The sequence below is a fragment of the Salvelinus fontinalis genome, chromosome 2, assembly GCF_029448725.1.
Source record: "Salvelinus fontinalis isolate EN_2023a chromosome 2, ASM2944872v1, whole genome shotgun sequence".
Taxonomy (NCBI): Eukaryota; Metazoa; Chordata; class Actinopteri; order Salmoniformes; family Salmonidae; genus Salvelinus; species Salvelinus fontinalis.
Genome location: NC_074666.1, coordinates 11705296 through 11722184, shown reverse-complemented (window position 1 = coordinate 11722184; position 16889 = coordinate 11705296). Strand labels below are relative to the sequence as shown.

The window sequence follows — 16889 nt, the reverse complement described above, 5'->3', positions numbered from 1 at the left end:
TACTGGGTGTCCAGGCGCTAGTTTTACCCCCAGCACCAACACACCAGATACGGATATAGTCTACAGTCTGCACCAAAATGACTTATTTCAACCAAGGCCAAAGTCTCTTAGGGCTTCACAATGATCAATGTTTGATGTGCTGGTTCCGTAATTGAGATATATACGCTGATCAAAAATATAAACGCAACATGTAAAGTGGTGGTCCCATGTTTCATGGCTGATATAAAAGATCCCAGAAATGTTCCATACACACAAAAAGCTTATTTCTCTCACATTTTGTGCACAAATTTGTTTACATCCCTGTTAGTGAGTATTTCACCATTGCCAAGATAATCCATCCAACTGACAGGTGTGGCATATCAAGAAGCTAATTAAACAGCACAATCATTACATAGGTGAACCTTGTTCTGGGGGAAATAAAAATAGACTAAAATGTGCCGTTTTGTCACAACAATGCCACAGATGTCTCAAGTTGAGGGAGCGTGCATTTGGCATGCTGACTGCAGGAATGTCCACCAGAGCTGTTGCCAGAGGATTGAATGTTAATTTATTTACCATAAGCCACCTCCAACGTCGTTTTAAAGAATTTGGCAGTACGTCCAACCGGCCTCCCAACCGCAACCGGTTTGCTGATGTCAAAGTTGTGAACAGAGTGGACCATGGTGGCGGTGGGGTTATGGTATGGGCAGGCATAAGCTATGGACAATGAACCCAATTGCATTTTATCAATGGCAATTTGAATGCGCAGAGATACCGTGACGAGATCCTGAGGCCCATTGTCGTTCCATTCATCCACCGCCATCACCTCATGTTAAGGAATGATAATGCACGGCCCCATGTCGCAAGGATCTGTACACAATTCCTGGAAGCTGAAAAAGTCCCAGTTCTTCAATTGCCTGCATACTCACCAGACATGTAACCCATTGAAAATATTTGGGATGCTCTGGATCGACAGCGTGTTCCACTTCCCTCTAATATCCAACAACTTCGCAAAGCCATTGAAGAGGAGTTGGAACACATTCCACAAACAACAGCCTGATCAACTCAATGCGAAGGAGATGTGTTGTACTGCATAAGGTAAATGGTGGTCACACCAGATACGGACTGGTTTTCTGATCAACGCCCCTGCATTTTGTTTCGAGGTATTTGTGACCAACAGATGCATATCTGTATTCCCAGTCATGTGAAGTCCATAGATTAGGGCCTAATTTATTTATTTCTATTGACCGATTTCCTTTAATGAACTGTAACTCAGTAAAATCTTAAATTGTTGAGTTTATATTTTTGTTCAGTATATATACACACACCTCGTGTTGTGAAAAGGTAGGTATACAGAAGATGGTATTTTACCAAATAGGGCTAAGTCCATATTATAGCAAGAACAGTTCAAATAAGCAAAGAGAAACAACAGTCCATCATTACTTTAAGACATGAAGGTCAGCCAATCCGGGAAAATGTCAAGAACTTTGAAAGTTTCTTCAAGTGCAGTTGCAAAAACCATCAAGCGCTATGATGAAACTGGCTCTCATGAGGACCGCCGCTGGAAAGGAAGACCCAGAGTTACCTCTGCTGCAGCGGATAAGTTCATTAGAGTTACCAGCCTCAGATATTGCAGCCCAAATAAATGCTTCACAGAGTTCAAGTAAAAGAAACGAGTACTATCAAATCAAATGCATTTACAAAGCCCTTCTTACATCAGCTGATGTCAAAAAGTGCTGTACAGAAACCCAGCCTAAAACCCCAAACAGCAAGCAATGCAGGTGTAGAAGCACGGACATCAATAATAAGAAGAGACTTGCTTGGGCCAAGAAACACGAGCAATGAACATTAGACCGGTGGAAATGGTCTGATGAGTCCAAATTTGAGATTTTTGGTTCCAACCGCCATGTCTTTGTGAGACGCAGAGTAGGTGAACCGATGAACTCAGCATGTGTGGTTCCCACCGTGAAGCATGGAGGAGGTGGTGTGATGGTTTGGGGTGCTTTACTTTTCCATATGTGTTATTTCATAGTTTTGATGTCTTCTCTATTATTCTACAATGTAGAAAATAGTACAAATAAGGAAAAACCCTGGAATGTGTAGTTATGTCCAAACTTTTGACTGGTACTGTGTGTGTGTATGTGTATATACACTACCGTTCAAACGTTTAGGGTCACTTAGAAGTGTCCTTGTTTGTGAAAGAAAAGCACATTTTTGTCCATTAAAATAACTTAATATTTATCAGAAATACAGTGTAGACATTGTTAATGTTGTGTAGACTTTGTTAATGTTGTAAATGACTATTGTAGCTGGAAACGGCAGATTTTTTTAATGGATTATCTACATAGGAATACAGAGGCCCATTATCAGCAACCATCACTGTGTTCCAATGGCACGTTGTGTTAGCTAATCAAACTTTATCATTTTAAAAAGGCTAATTGATCATTAGAAAACCCTTTCGCAATTATGTTAGCACAGCTGAAAACTGCTGTTCTGATTAACCTCTCTTGGGTGGAGGGGCAGTATTTTCACGTCCGGATGAAAAGCGTGCCTGTTCACGTTCCTGACCTATTTCTGTTAGTTTGTTGTATGTGTTAGTTGGTCAGGACGTTGAGTTTGGGTGGGCATTCTATGTTTTCTGTTTCTATGTTGGTTTAAGGGTTGCCTGGTATGGCTCTCAATTAGAGGCAGGTGTTTGGCGTTTCCTCTAATTGAGAGTAATATTTAGGTAGGTTGTTTCACAGTGTTCGTTGTGGGTGGTTGTCTTCCGTGTCTGTGTATGTTGCGCCACACGGGACTGTTTCGGTATGTTTGTTCGGTTTTTGTGTAGTCTGTTTTCCCTGTCCGTGCGTTCTTCGTGTTACATGTAGTTCTTAAGTTTAAGTCTGTTTAGGTCGGTTTGTTATTTTGTAATCCTTCCAAGTGTTTGTTTTCGTGTTTCGTCTTTGTGTTAATAAATCATTATGTATGCACAACCCGCTGCACGTTGGTCGAATCACTACTCCTCCTCTTTGTATGAAGAGGAGGAGGAACACCGTTACAGTGCCCAGAGTAAACTGCCTGCTACTCAGGCCCTGATCCTAGGATATGCATATTATTAGTAGATTTGGATAGAAAACACTCTGAAGTTTCTAAAACTGTTTGAATGATGTCTGTGAGTATAACAGAGCTCATATGGCAGGCAAAAACCTGGGAAAAAATACAACCAGGAAGTGGGAAATCTGAGGTTTGTAGTTTTTCAACTCTTTGCTTATCCAAGATACAGTGGAAATGGTGTCATGTTGCACTTCCTAAAGCTTCCACTAGATGTCAACAGTCTTTAGAACCTTGTTTAATGCTTCTACTGTGAGGTGGGGGCGAATGAGAGGGGATTTTGTAAGGTCTCTCCCAGAGTGCCACGAGCTGACCATGCGCGTTCATGTGAGAGTTAGCTTGAGTTCCATTGCATTTCTGAAGACAAAGGAATTCTCCGGTTGGAACATTATTGAAGATTTATGTTAAAAACATGCTAAAGAATGATTCTATACTTCGTTTGACATGTTTCTACGGACTGTAATATAACTTTTTGGACCTTTTGTCCGTACTTTCCGCTGGACTTGCACGCGCGTCGTGAGTTTGGATTGTGTACTGAACGCGCGAACAACAAGGAGGAATTTGGACATAAATGATGGACATTATCGAACAAAACAAACATTTATTGTGGAACTATGATTCCTGGGAGTGCATTCTGATGAAGATCATCAAAGTTAAGTGAATATTTATAATGCTATTTCTGACTTCTGTTGACTTCAACATGGCGGATATCTCTTTGGGTTGATTTGTCGTCTTCGCGCCGTACTCAGAATTTTGCATGGTTTGCTTTTTCTGTTTTCTGACACAGCGGTTGCATAAAGGAGAAGTGGATCTAAAATTCCATGTATAACTCTTATATTTTCATCAACATTTATGATGACTATTTCTGTAAATTGATGTGGCTCTCTGCAAAATCACCGGATGTTTTGGAACTACTGAACATAACACGCCAATGTAAACTCAGATTTGTGGATATAAATATGAACTTTACCGAACAAAACATACATGTATTGTGTAACATGAAGTCCTATGAGTGTCATCTGATGAAGATCATCAAAGGTTAGTGATTAATATTATCTATATTCCTGCTTTTTGTGACTCCTCTCTTTGGCTGGAAAAATGGCTGTGTTTTTCTGTGATTTGGCTCTGACCTAACATAATCGTTTGGTTTGCTTTCGTCGCAAAGCTTTTTTGAAATCGGACACTGTGGCTGGATTTACAACAAGTGTATCTTTAAAATGGTGTAAAATACATGTATGTTTGAGGACTTTTCATTATGGGATTCTGTTGTTTTGAATTTGGTTTCACTGGCTGTTGACGAGGTGAGACGCTACCGTCCCACATACCCTAGAGAGGTTAAAGAAGCAATAAAACGTGCCTTTTTTAGATTAGTTGAGTATCTGGAGCATCAGCATTTGTGGGTTCGATTACAGGCTCAAAATGGCCAGAAACAAATAACTTTCTTCTGAAACTCATCGTCTATTATTGTTCTGAGAAATGATGGCTATTCCATGTGAGAAATTGCCAAGAAACTGAAGATGTCGACCAACGCTGTGTACTACTCCCTTCACAGAATAGCGCAAACTGTCTCTAACTAGAATAGAAAGAGGAGTGAGAGGCCCCGGTGCACAACTGAGCAAGAGGACAAGTACATGAAAGTGTCTAGTTTGAGAAACAGACGCCTCACAAGTCCTCAACTGGCAGCTTCATTAAAAAGTACCCGCAAAACACCATTCTCAACGTCAACAGTGAAGAGGCGACCCCGGGATGCTGGCATTCTAGGCAGAGTTCCTCTGTCCAGTGTCTGTTCTTTTTGCCCATCTTAATCTTTTATTTTTATTGGCCAATCTGAGATATGGCTTTTTCTTAGCAACTCTGCCTCGAAGGCCAGCATCCCGGAGTCGCCTCTTCACTGTTGACGTTGAGACTGATGTTTTGCGGGTACTATTTAATGAAGCACACAAACACAGTGTCTGATCTGGAAGAACAGGAACACTAGAACCCGTCTGACAGAACCAATCACACCCAATCATCATTGATGACATCACTAATTTCTTCCTCAGGCATCCTCCAAATCACAGCTCATGAATAAGAGATGGAGCAGAATAAAAGAAACTGTAGAAATACAACGAATTAAATATGCAGGAAAGAGAGTGAGAAAGTGTGTGCCTACGTGTACCTGAGAAGTCTAGGAAGGCGTTGCCCCCCTCCTCGTCTCCTCGTCCCGTGTCCAGTAGGGTGCTGAACAGAGTGCCAATAGGGTCCAGGGGGTGGCCCACCCAGCCCTCCATGTTAGTGACTGAGGTCATGCCTTTATGGAGCAGCTCTGGAGAGGACACCGACCACATACTGTTATTACTCCATTTACACAGTTAATACAGTTATTACTCTAGTTACACAGATAATACACATTTTACTCTATAGTTTCAGTTAATTCACATATTACTCTATAGTTACACAGTTAATACACAGTTATATACTCTAGTTACACAGTTAATACACACATTACTCTACTTACGAAGTTAATACTCTAGTTACACATTTAATACATGTATTACTCCAGTTACAGTTAATACACAGTTAATACTCTGGTTACACAGTTAATACTCTGGTTACACAGTTAATACTCTGGTTACACAGTTAATACTCTGGTTACACAGTTAATACTCTGGTTACACAGTTAATACATGTATTCCTCCAGTTACAGTTAATACTCTGGTTACACGGTTAATACTCTGGTTACACGGTTAATACTCTGGTTACACGGTTAATACTCTGGTTACACGGTTAATACTCTGGTTACACGGTTAATACTCTGGTTACACGGTTAATACTCTGGTTACACGGTTAATACTCTGGTTACACGGTTAATACCCTGGTTACACGGTTAATACCCTGGTTACACAGTTAATACTCTGGTTACACAGTTAATACATGTATTCCTCCAGTTACAGTTAATACACAGTTAATACTCTGGTTACACAGTTAATACTCTGGTTACACAGTTAATACTCTGGTTACACAGTTAATACTCTGGTTGCACAGTTAATACATGTATTCCTCCAGTTACAGTTAATACTCTGGTTACACGGTTAATACTCTGGTTACACGGTTAATACTCTGGTTACACGGTTAATACTCTGGTTACACGGTTAATACTCTGGTTACACGGTTAATACTCTGGTTACACGGTTAATACTCTGGTTACACGGTTAATACTCTGGTTACACGGTTAATACCCTGGTTACACAGTTAATACATGTATTCCTCCAGTTACAGTTAATACACAGTTAATACTCTGGTTACACAGTTAATACTCTGGTTACACAGTTAATACTCTGGTTACACAGTTAATACTCTGGTTACACAGTTAATACATGTATTCCTCCAGTTACAGTTAATACTCTGGTTACACGGTTAATACTCTGGTTACACGGTTAATACTCTGGTTACACAGTTAATACTCTGGTTACACAGTTAGTCCTCTGGTTACACGGTTAATACTCCAGCTATGCAGTTAATACTCCAGTTACAGGCAATACACTCATTACCCTAGTTACACGGTTAATACCCTAGTTACACGGTTAATACCCTAGTTACACGGTTAATACCCTAGTTACACAATTAATACCCGTATTACTCGTTACACAGCCAATACCCTAGTTACACGGCCAATACCCTAGTTACACGGCCAATACCCTAGTTACACGGCCAATACCCTAGTTACACGGCCAATACCCTAGTTACACGGCCAATACCCTAGTTACACGGCCAATACCCTAGTTACACGGCCAATACCCTAGTTACACGGCCAATGCCCTAGTTACACGGCCAATGCCCTAGTTACACGGCCAATACCCTAGTTACACGGCCAATGCCCTAGTTACACGGCCAATGCCCTAGTTACACGGCCAATGCCCAAGTTACACGGCCAATGCCCTAGTTACACGGCCAATGCCCTAGTTACACGGCCAATGCCCTAGTTACACGGCCAATGCCCTAGTTACACGGTCAATGCCCTAGTTACACGGTCAATACCCTAGTTACACGGTCAATACCCTAGTTACACGGTCAATACCCTAGTTACACGGTCAATACCCTAGTTACACGGCCAATGCCCTAGTTACACGGCCAATGCCCTAGTTACACGGTCAATACCCTAGTTACACGGTCAATACCCTAGTTACACGGTCAATACCCCAGTTACAGTTAATACACGTATTACTCCAGTTACAGTTAATACCCGTATTGCTCTAGTTGCACGGCTAATACTCTAGCTACATGGTTAACACTCTAGCTACACGGTTAACACTCTAGTTACACAGCTAATACACGTATTGCCCTAGTTACGCAGTCAATACACGGTCATTGCCCTAGTTACGCAGTCAATACACGGTCATTGCCCTAGTTACGCAGTCAATACACGGTCATTGCCCTAGTTACGCAGTCAATACACGGTCATTACCCTAGTTACGCAGTCAATACACGGTCATTACCCTAGTTACGCAGTCAATACACGGTCATTACCCTAGTTACGCAGTCAATACACGGTCATTACCCTAGTTACGCAGTTAACACACTTATTACACAGTTAATACACTGTCATTACCCTATTTACACAGCTAATACACTGTTATTACTCTAGTTACAGTTAATACACTACTAACTCTATTACCACAGTTAAAAACTCCCTAAAAAGGCAAGAACCTAGGAAGAAGCCTAGAGAGGAACCAGGCTATGAGGGGTGGCCAGTCCTCTTCTGGCTGTGCCGGGTGGAGATTATAACAGAACATGGCCAAGATGATCAAATGTTCATACATGACAAGCAGGGTCAAATAATAATAATCACAGTAGTTGTCGAGGGTGCAACAGGTCAGTACCTCAGGATTAAAATGTCAGTTGTTTATTTTATAGCCAATCATTCAGAGTTAGAGACAGCAGGTGCGGTACACTGTTATTACATGGTTTATACACAGCTAATACACTGTTAGTACATTGATATTACAGTTTATATACTGTCCCTACAGTTAGTACACTGGTATTATATTGTTAACATACAGGTACAGACAAAGACAGGAGTGAGAGTGAGGCCGTCCTTTAGTGAAACAGTATAAATGAAACGATGAAGAACTGACCTTTTTTGTGGTTGCGGAGGAGCTGTAGTTGTTTCTGTTGCTGCCGCTTGAGTGTGTTAACAATAGCAATGGCCAATCGCAAGGCTTCTCTGGGATAACCATGTGACCGCAGCGCGTCAACCCTCGCACACGCTGTTGGGACGTGCTCTGCAAGAGGGATGGGAGGGGGGATTTCAACAGACTACCAAAACCAAAGCTACTTCAACTAAATAAAACAAAAAATCCCCAAAATTGTCTTCTAAATCCCTCCCCTCCTTTCGTCATTGTCAACACAAACACACACTCACCGTGCCAGAGGGGCCAGCCGCGGGCGTCAAACAGTGCCCCTCCACTGCCGTGGTTGTCGTGGGGACAGTGTGTGTGTGTGTGTGTGTGTGTGCAGAGGTCATGTGTGATGACGCGCTGCAGATGTGTGTCCTGCCAGTGCAGGTCGCAGGCCTCAATGGCCCTCGTAAACACTGTCCTATGAGGACGAGACAACAAGTCTGGGAGAGAGAGAGGGGTGAGAGAGGGCGATTAGGGAGAGGGGTGAGGGTGGGTAGAAAAGGGGAGCGAAAGAAGAGGACAATGTGAGAATTTTCATTAGAAAACGTTGCTTTGATCAGCCACCTAAAGCTAAATCATTCCTGGGTGAAAAGCTCATTCACTGCACTGGTCCTACTCAGAAGCCTCATATACATTTTTAAAGGGATTGTATTTTCTCTAATTTAGCTCAGACAGGGACAGGGGCAGCCGTAGCTATAAGACCCCGCTTGGGTTATTGGGTTTATTCCATCAGACAGAGAAACTAATAAGAACAGAACGTAGGGCAGAGACATGGAGAGGGAGAGAGTTGATTAAAAGAGACCGAGCGAGGGGTCGACAGAGAGAACATGATGAAAAGAAGGAGGCTTTTCTCACACACGCTCAGTGTGGTTGTCCCACCTGGGTGGCAGGGACGCCCTGAGGCAGTGTGTTGGTCAGGTGTGTGTGAGATGTGTGCATGTTTTGTCTGTCTACGTGTGCGTTTTCTCACCTGGGTTGCCGTGCGGTAGTGCGTGTGTGAGGTTGGGTAGTTCGTTGCCATGGTTTCCGTCCTCCCATGGACACACATCGACGCTGTTCCACCGTCTAAGCTGTCTCAGCCACACACACTTCTGCTCCGACTTACAGTGGGGGTTCAGCACAATACACATCCACAGGGTACCTACACACACAAAGGATGTTTCTGTCATTATTATTCATCCTTGAACCATGTCATTTGATTCTGTGAAAAAGGGAAAAATAGATGCCATTAAAAGGTTTTGGACCTTGTATTTATCTTTTCAATAAACACATGCCTACATGCCTGCCACACACACACTTTGATTACCTGAAGCATGAACTGAAAGGGAGATGGGTTATGGATGAAGGGAGTGAGGGAAGGATAGAGGCAGAGGAAAGAAGAGAGATTTAGAAAGTAAACCGAAGGTATCAAAAATAAGTATGCAGGAAAAAAACTGGGAAAAACTGACAATTATGAAAAATGAACAGAAAAATATGACAAAATGAGACACGAGGAGAGAGAGGTGAAGCTAAAGAACAGAAGGAGAGGGGGATGAGATAGGAAGGAGGGAAGAAAGGGGGGAGGAGTCACTTTATCCTCTGTCTTTGCACGGCATCAAGGACAACAGAAAGAAGAGAGGGGAGAAAACAGAGAGATGAGATGGGAAGGAAAAGTAGGGAGTGAAGAAAATTAAGAGAAAGAATGAAAAGGAGGCAAGATTGCAGAAAGGGAGAGAAGGAAAGAAGACAAAGGGAAGAGGAGAATGTGCATCCATCAAGCAGGAGGAATCTCCAAAACATTAAAAACATGATGATGCATTCAAATTATCCAGAAATAAGAGGTGAACTACCCTTAGAACAGAAAGAGAGAAAGAAACCAAAACAGACAAAGGGGGGATAAATAATACATTTCCAACAATCAACTACCATGACAACAGGGTTGTGGTTATGGGATGATGCTAGGGCATGTTACTATTGGATGTTGTTGCGAGGCTAGGGCTGAGTTCTACTGGATCTGGTTACTAGACTAGGGTCTATCTAGACTCTCCCCCGGTTAGACACTAACAAGGAATAATTCCTAAAGCCGTCCTGCTGATCGTGAATATGGACAGTGTACAGTTGTGTTCACACACAGCTACTTCAGCTGTGGTTCATTATGACAAGAGGAAAGGAGGAGAGAGGGACTACAGAAACACATCCACCACTGTACATCCAGTGGTCTCCTGAACTGGCTGGCACCCACACACACGTCCACAGTGAGAAATCATGGCTTCTATTTCTCCAACCTAAGCCAGATGAGAACCAGCATCTCAGACTCCGAATGATCCAACACGCACATGCATTAAAACAATATTGGGCTCAGCAAGATGGATTTATCTCCTGACACACACTCACACAGAAATCCACACACACAGACACACAAGCACACAAACACACGCCATCACACTTCACCCCCTCTATCCCATCCCCCTTTATTTCCTTGGATGGGTCTAATTTGAGCATTCAGCCCACATTTCATCTGTTCTGTCAAAAGAGGGAAAGAAAGAAAGAAAGAAAAATAGAGGGAGACAGAAAGAGAGAGAGCGAACGAGAGAGAGCGAAATACCCAGCTCACAATATCAGAACACATTTTAGGTTGTGAAAAGCATATTTCACAAAACACCTAGCTCACACCCTACAAATACATAACAGACTGACAATACAATACACTCCTGCTACATGCAAAACACTACCCATCATGCAATCAGTCGTCATATCACAATGTGCAGGGAGATAGTGCCTTCGGGCGATTTTTTTCTCACCATCTACACACAATAAACCGAAATGACAAAGTGGGAAAATGTTTTTTTTGCACCCAATGAGCACTGACAGAACTAAAAAGTTCATTGGCTGAGATGGGAGAACAACCGTCTCTGCAGCACACCAATCTGGCCTTTATGGGAGAGCGGCCAGACGGAGTGTATAAAAAAGGCACATGACAGCACACCTGTAGTTTATAAAAAAGGCAAATGAAAGACTCAGGCAAAAGATTCTGTGGTCTGGGCCTCCCGGGTGGCGCAGTGGTCTAGGGCACTGCATCGCAGTGCTAACTGCGCCACCAGAGTCTCTGGGTTCGCGCCCAGGCTCTGTCGCAGCCGGCCGCGACCGGGAGGTCCGTGGGGCGACGCACAATTGGCATAGCGTCGTCCGGGGTAGGGAGGGTTTGGCCAGTAGGGATATCCTTGTCTCATCGCGCTCCAGCGACTCCTGTGGCGGGCCGGGCGCAGTGCGCGCCAGCCAAGGGGGCCAGGTACACGGTGTTTCCTCCGACACATTGGTGCGGCTGGCTTCCGGGTTGGAGGCGCGCTGTGTTAAGAAGCAGTACGGCTGGTTGGGTTGTGCTTCGGAGGACGCATGGCTTTCGACCTTCGTCTCTCCCGAGCCCGTACGGGAGTTGTAGCGATGAGACGAGGTAGTAATTACTAGCAATTGGATACCACGAAAATTGGGGAGAAAATGGGATAAAAATTAAAAAATAAAAATAAAATAAATTTTTTGTGGTCTGTTGAGATGAAAATGTAACTCTTTGGCCTGAATGCAAAGTGCTATGTCTGGAGAAAACCAGGCACAGCTCATCACACCATCTTGCTATGGGGATGCTTTTCAGTGGCAGGGACTGGGAGACTGGTAAGGATAGAGGGAACAATGAATGGAGCCAAATACAGGCAAATCCTTGATGAGAACCTGCAAACAACCTTAGACTGGTGCAAAGATTTACATTCCAACAGGACAATGACCCCAAACATACAGCCAAAGCAACACTGGAATGGCTTCAGAACTAGAATGTGAAAGTCATTGAGTGGCCCAGCCAAAGCCCAGACTTGAATCCCATTGAAAAATCTGTGGAAAGACTATGCGTGCTGTTCACCACCACTCCCCATCCAACTTCACCCCCCAGAGTTGATGTCCACGCCTCCGTGGAAATCTAAATAGTATAATAACAACATCCCCATTAAAATCCATCTGTTTAAACTAGAGATGTCATTTATTTTACATGTGCTGCGTCTCAATCCCCCAAGTCTGTCAATGGCGTCGAGGGACGCGTCTGAAGTCGGTACCGCCGACCTGCGTCTGTAGTGTCCGAACAGTTTGGGCGACACACTAATATTGTTTTGCTCTAGGACACCCACAAGCCTCACAAGACTCATCTGAAGGTGGCCCAGTACCAATTTGAAAAATATACAGTACCAGTCAAAGGTTTGGACACACATACAGTGGGGCAAAAAAGTATTTAGTCAGCCACCAATTGTGCAAGTTCTCCCACTTAAAAAGATGAGAGGCCTGTAATTTTCATCATAGGTACACTTCAACTATGACAGACAAAATGAGAAAAAAATGGCTTCGTAAGAAGCATTTCAAGGTCCTGGAGTGGCCTAGCCAGTCTCCAGATCTCAACCCCATAGAAAATCTTTGGAGGGAGTTGAAAGTCCGTGTTGCCCAGCAACAGCCCCAAAACATCACTGCTCTAGAGGAGATCTGCATGGAGGAATGGGCCAAAATACCAGCAACAGTGTGTGAAAAACTTGTGAAGACTTACAGAAAATGTTTGACCTCTGTCATTGCCAACAAAGGGTATATAACAAAGTATTGAGATAAACTTGTGTTATTGACCAAATACTTATTTTCCACCATAATTTGCAAATACATTCATTAAAAATCCTACAATGTGATTTTCTGGATTTTTCCCCCTCATTTTGTCTGTCATAGTTGAAGTGTACCTATGATGAAAATTACAGGCCTCTCTCATCTTTTTAAGTGGGAGAACTTGCACAATTGGTGGCTGACTAAATACTTTTTTGCCCCACTGTACTCAATCAAGTTTTTTGTTGTTGATATCTTTACAATTTTCTACATTGTAGAATAATAGTGAAGACATCAAAACTATGAAATAACACATATGGAATCATGTAGTAACCAAAAAAGTGTTAAATCAAAATATATTTTATATTTGAGATTATTCAAGTAGCCACCCTTTGTCTTGATGACAGCTTTAAACACTCATGGCATTCTCTCAACCAGCTTTATGAGATAGTCACCTGGAATACATTTCAATTAACAGGTGTATCTTGTTAAAAGTACATTTTTGGAAGTTCTTTCCAACTTAATGAGCTTGAGCCAATCAGTTGTGTTGTGAAAAGGTAGGGGTGGTATACAGAAGATAGCCCTATTTGGTAAAAGACCAAGTCCATATTATGGCAAGAACAGCTCAAGCTAAGCAAAGAGAAACGACAGTCCATCACTACTTAAAGACATGAAGGTCAGTCAATCTGGAAAATGTCAAGAACTTTGAACATTTCTTCAAGTGCTGTCGCAAAAACCACCAAGCACTACGATGAAACAGGCTCTCCTGAGGACCGCCACAGGAAAGGAAGACCCAGAGTTGCAGAGGATAAGTTCATTAGAGTTAACTGCACCTCAGATTGCAGCCCAAATAAATACTTCACGGAGTTCAAGTAACAGACACATCTCAACATCAACTGTTCAGAGGAGACCGCGTGAATCAGGTCTTCGTGGTCGAATTGCTGCAAAAGAAACCACTAATAAAGAACACCAATAAGAAGAAGAGACTTGCTAGGGCCAAGAAACACAAGCAATGGACATTTGACCAGTGGAAATCGGTCTTTTGGTCTGATGAGTCCAAATGTGAGATTTTTGGTTCCAACCGCCGTGTCTTTGTGAGATGCAGAGTAGGTGAACGGATGATCTCTGCATGTGTGATTCCCACCGTGAGGCATGGAGGATGAGGTGTGATGGTGTAGGGGTGCTTTGCTCGTGACAGTTTGTGACTTATTTAGAATTAAAGTCACACTTAACTTCTCTAGGGTAGGGGGCAGCATTCGGAATTTTGGATGAAATGCATGCCCAAATTAAACTGCCTGCTTCTCGGGCCCAGAAGATATAATATGCATACAACTGGTAGATTTGGATAGAAAACACTCTAAAAAGTTTCCAAAACTGATAAAATAGGGTCTGTGAGTATAACAGAACTGATTTGGCAGGCAAAAACCTGAGAAAAATCCATTCAGGAAGTAGTTTTTGTTTGTTTTGTAGTTTTCTATTCAATGCCATTACAATATCCATTGACTTAGGACTCAAATGGCAGTTTCTATGCCTTCCGCTAGATGTCAACAGTCTTTAGAAATTGTTTCAGGCTTGTATTCTGAAAAATGAAGAAGTAAGAGCAGTCTGAATGAGTGGACCTAAAAGTGTCACAGAGCTTTTTCATGCGCGAGACCGAGAGAGTGCGTTTCTTGTTAACCTTTTAAATTGAAGACGTTATTGTCCGGTTGAAATATTATCGATTATTTAGGCTAAAAACGACCCGAGGATTGAATATAAACATCGTTTGACATGTTTCTATGAACTTTACGGATACAATTTTGATTTTTTTGTCTTCCTGTTTTGACTGCGTTTGAGCCTGTGGATTACTGAAGAAAATGCAAACAAAACGGAGGTTTTTGGATATAAAGAGATTTATCGAACAAAAGGAACATTTATTGAGTAAATTAATGTCTGCTGAGTGCAACCATATGAAGATCATCAAAGGTAAGTGATTAATTTTATCTCTATTTCTGACTTGTGTAACTGTTCTACTTGGCTGGTTACTGTTTGTAATGATTTGTCTAGTGGGCTATGTTCTCAAATAATCGTAAGGTATGCTTTCGCCGTAAAGCATTTTTAAAATCTGACACCGTGGTTGGATTCACAAGAAATTAGTCTTTAAACCTATGTAAAATATGTTTTGTTTTCTGAATTTTTATAATGAATATTTCTGTATTTGAATTTGGCGCCCAGCAGTTTCACTGGCTGTTGAAGAGGTGGGACGCTAACGTCTCACGTACCCAAGAGAAGTTAACCAGCCTGGCTACCACAGCATTCTGCAGTAATACGCCATCTATCTGGTTTGGCATTAGTGGGACTATCATTTGTTTTTCAACAAGACAATGACCCAACACATCCAGGATGTGTAAGAGCTATTTGACCAACAAGGAGAGTGATGGAGTGCTGTGTCAGATGACCTGGCCTCCACAATCACCCGACCTCAACCCAATTGAGATGGTGTGGGACGAGTTGGACTGCAGAATGAACGAAAAGCAGCCAACAAGTGCTCAGCATATGTGGGAACTCCTTCAATACTGTTGGAAAAGTATCCAGGTAAAGCTGGTTGAGAGAATGCCACTTGGCTACTTTGAAGAATCGAAAATCTATTTTGATTTGTTTAACACTTTCTTTGGTTTCTACATGTTTCCATATGTGTTATTTCATAGTTTTGATGTCTTCACTATTATTCTACAATGTAGAAAATAGTACAGATAAAGAAAAACCCTGGATTGAGTATGTGTGTCCAAGCATTTGACTGGTACTGTATATGGAAGTATGGAATCTGTTATTCAATGAGTTTCTATGGGACAATAGCAGTAAGACCAAATTCAATGTTTCATCAAATAATTGTATGTATATATCTTTTTTTATACCTAAAGGGGTCCTAAAACTCTAAATCAAATAGCTAAATTATCCCTGGTATGACAATCTTAAAACAATTCCATATGTTAGCTTAGTAGAACCCAGCAAAGCTGATACAGACATACCCAAGACGACTCACCTCTGTAATCGCCGCCAAAGGTGCTTCTACAAAGTATTGACTCAGGGGTGTGTATACTTACTTTATGTAAATGAGATATTTCTGCATTTAATTTTCAATAAATGTGCACTAATGTCTAAGAACATGTTTTCACTTTGTCATTATGAGGGTAGTGTGTGTAGATGGGTGCAATTTTTATTTATTTAAATCACTTTTTAACTCAGGCTGTAACATAACTAAATGTGGAGTAAGTCAAGGTGTATGAATACATTTTGAAGGCACTGTAGGTCTAACACCACTGACTAACACACACAATCAAACAGTACCAGGTTCACAGCAACACTCATATGTGTGCATGTGTATTCTCTTCAGCACCTAGTTCTTCCAAGTGATGTCGGTCCTTGTGTGTGTGTGTGCATTGCCTCTTACCTAACTCATCCCACAGCTGTCTGTATTTGTCGGTCATGGTGGTTCCCTGTTGTCTCCACAGTGCCAGACGAGGGTCGCCCATAAACTGTTCTGTGATCAGTGTTAACATCCTGGCACCGTTGGAGTCACGCATCTTCAACATCTCTCTCACCTAGAGGAGAGAGGGAGGGAGAGGGGGAGAGAGCGGGAAGGAGAGAGGTCAGCAAAGAGACAAGGGCTGTGTGTGTGTGTGTGTGTGTGTGTGTTGTATATGTTACCTTGTTGAACAGCAGGTTGAGTTGTTTCCCAGAGCCGTGGTATCCTCCCTGTGAGAGGAAGAGTTTCACCTGCTCCTGGACCTGCTCCTCATCCAGGTGCCAACAGTTCTCATCATCTACACTGGCCCCTGCCGTGGGGTCTGGGGCTCCTACACACACGGAGACAGAGAGAGGTTAGTCTCACACACACACAGCTAATTATTTAGATTGAATGAGTTTCCATGTCTCAGCGAAAGCATTGGGCTCTCAGACACAAACAAAAAAAACAAACAAGATGAAAATAGCCCTCATATGACACCAGCTTAAGCATAGTATCATCACACACACATTAGTGTTGCTCATACGGACAGGGAGGTGATTTGGAGGCCCCAG

At 42.4% G+C, this 16889-nt stretch overlaps 1 protein-coding gene across 1 annotated transcript in view; it reads right to left on the bottom strand.

Moving 5' to 3' along the window:
- The window catches only part of LOC129811948 (zinc finger SWIM domain-containing protein 6-like), a 66815-nt gene that overhangs the window by 17013 nt on the left and 32913 nt on the right, over positions 1-16889 (bottom strand). Inside the window, exons 3-8 of the mRNA XM_055863743.1 lie at positions 16518-16666; positions 16261-16411; positions 9202-9372; positions 8474-8671; positions 8187-8333; positions 5231-5377 (exon numbers count right to left, since the gene is read on the bottom strand). Of these exons, the coding sequence (XP_055719718.1) occupies positions 5231-5377; positions 8187-8333; positions 8474-8671; positions 9202-9372; positions 16261-16411; positions 16518-16666 (963 nt within the window). The remainder of the gene's footprint in view (positions 1-5230; positions 5378-8186; positions 8334-8473; positions 8672-9201; positions 9373-16260; positions 16412-16517; positions 16667-16889) is intronic.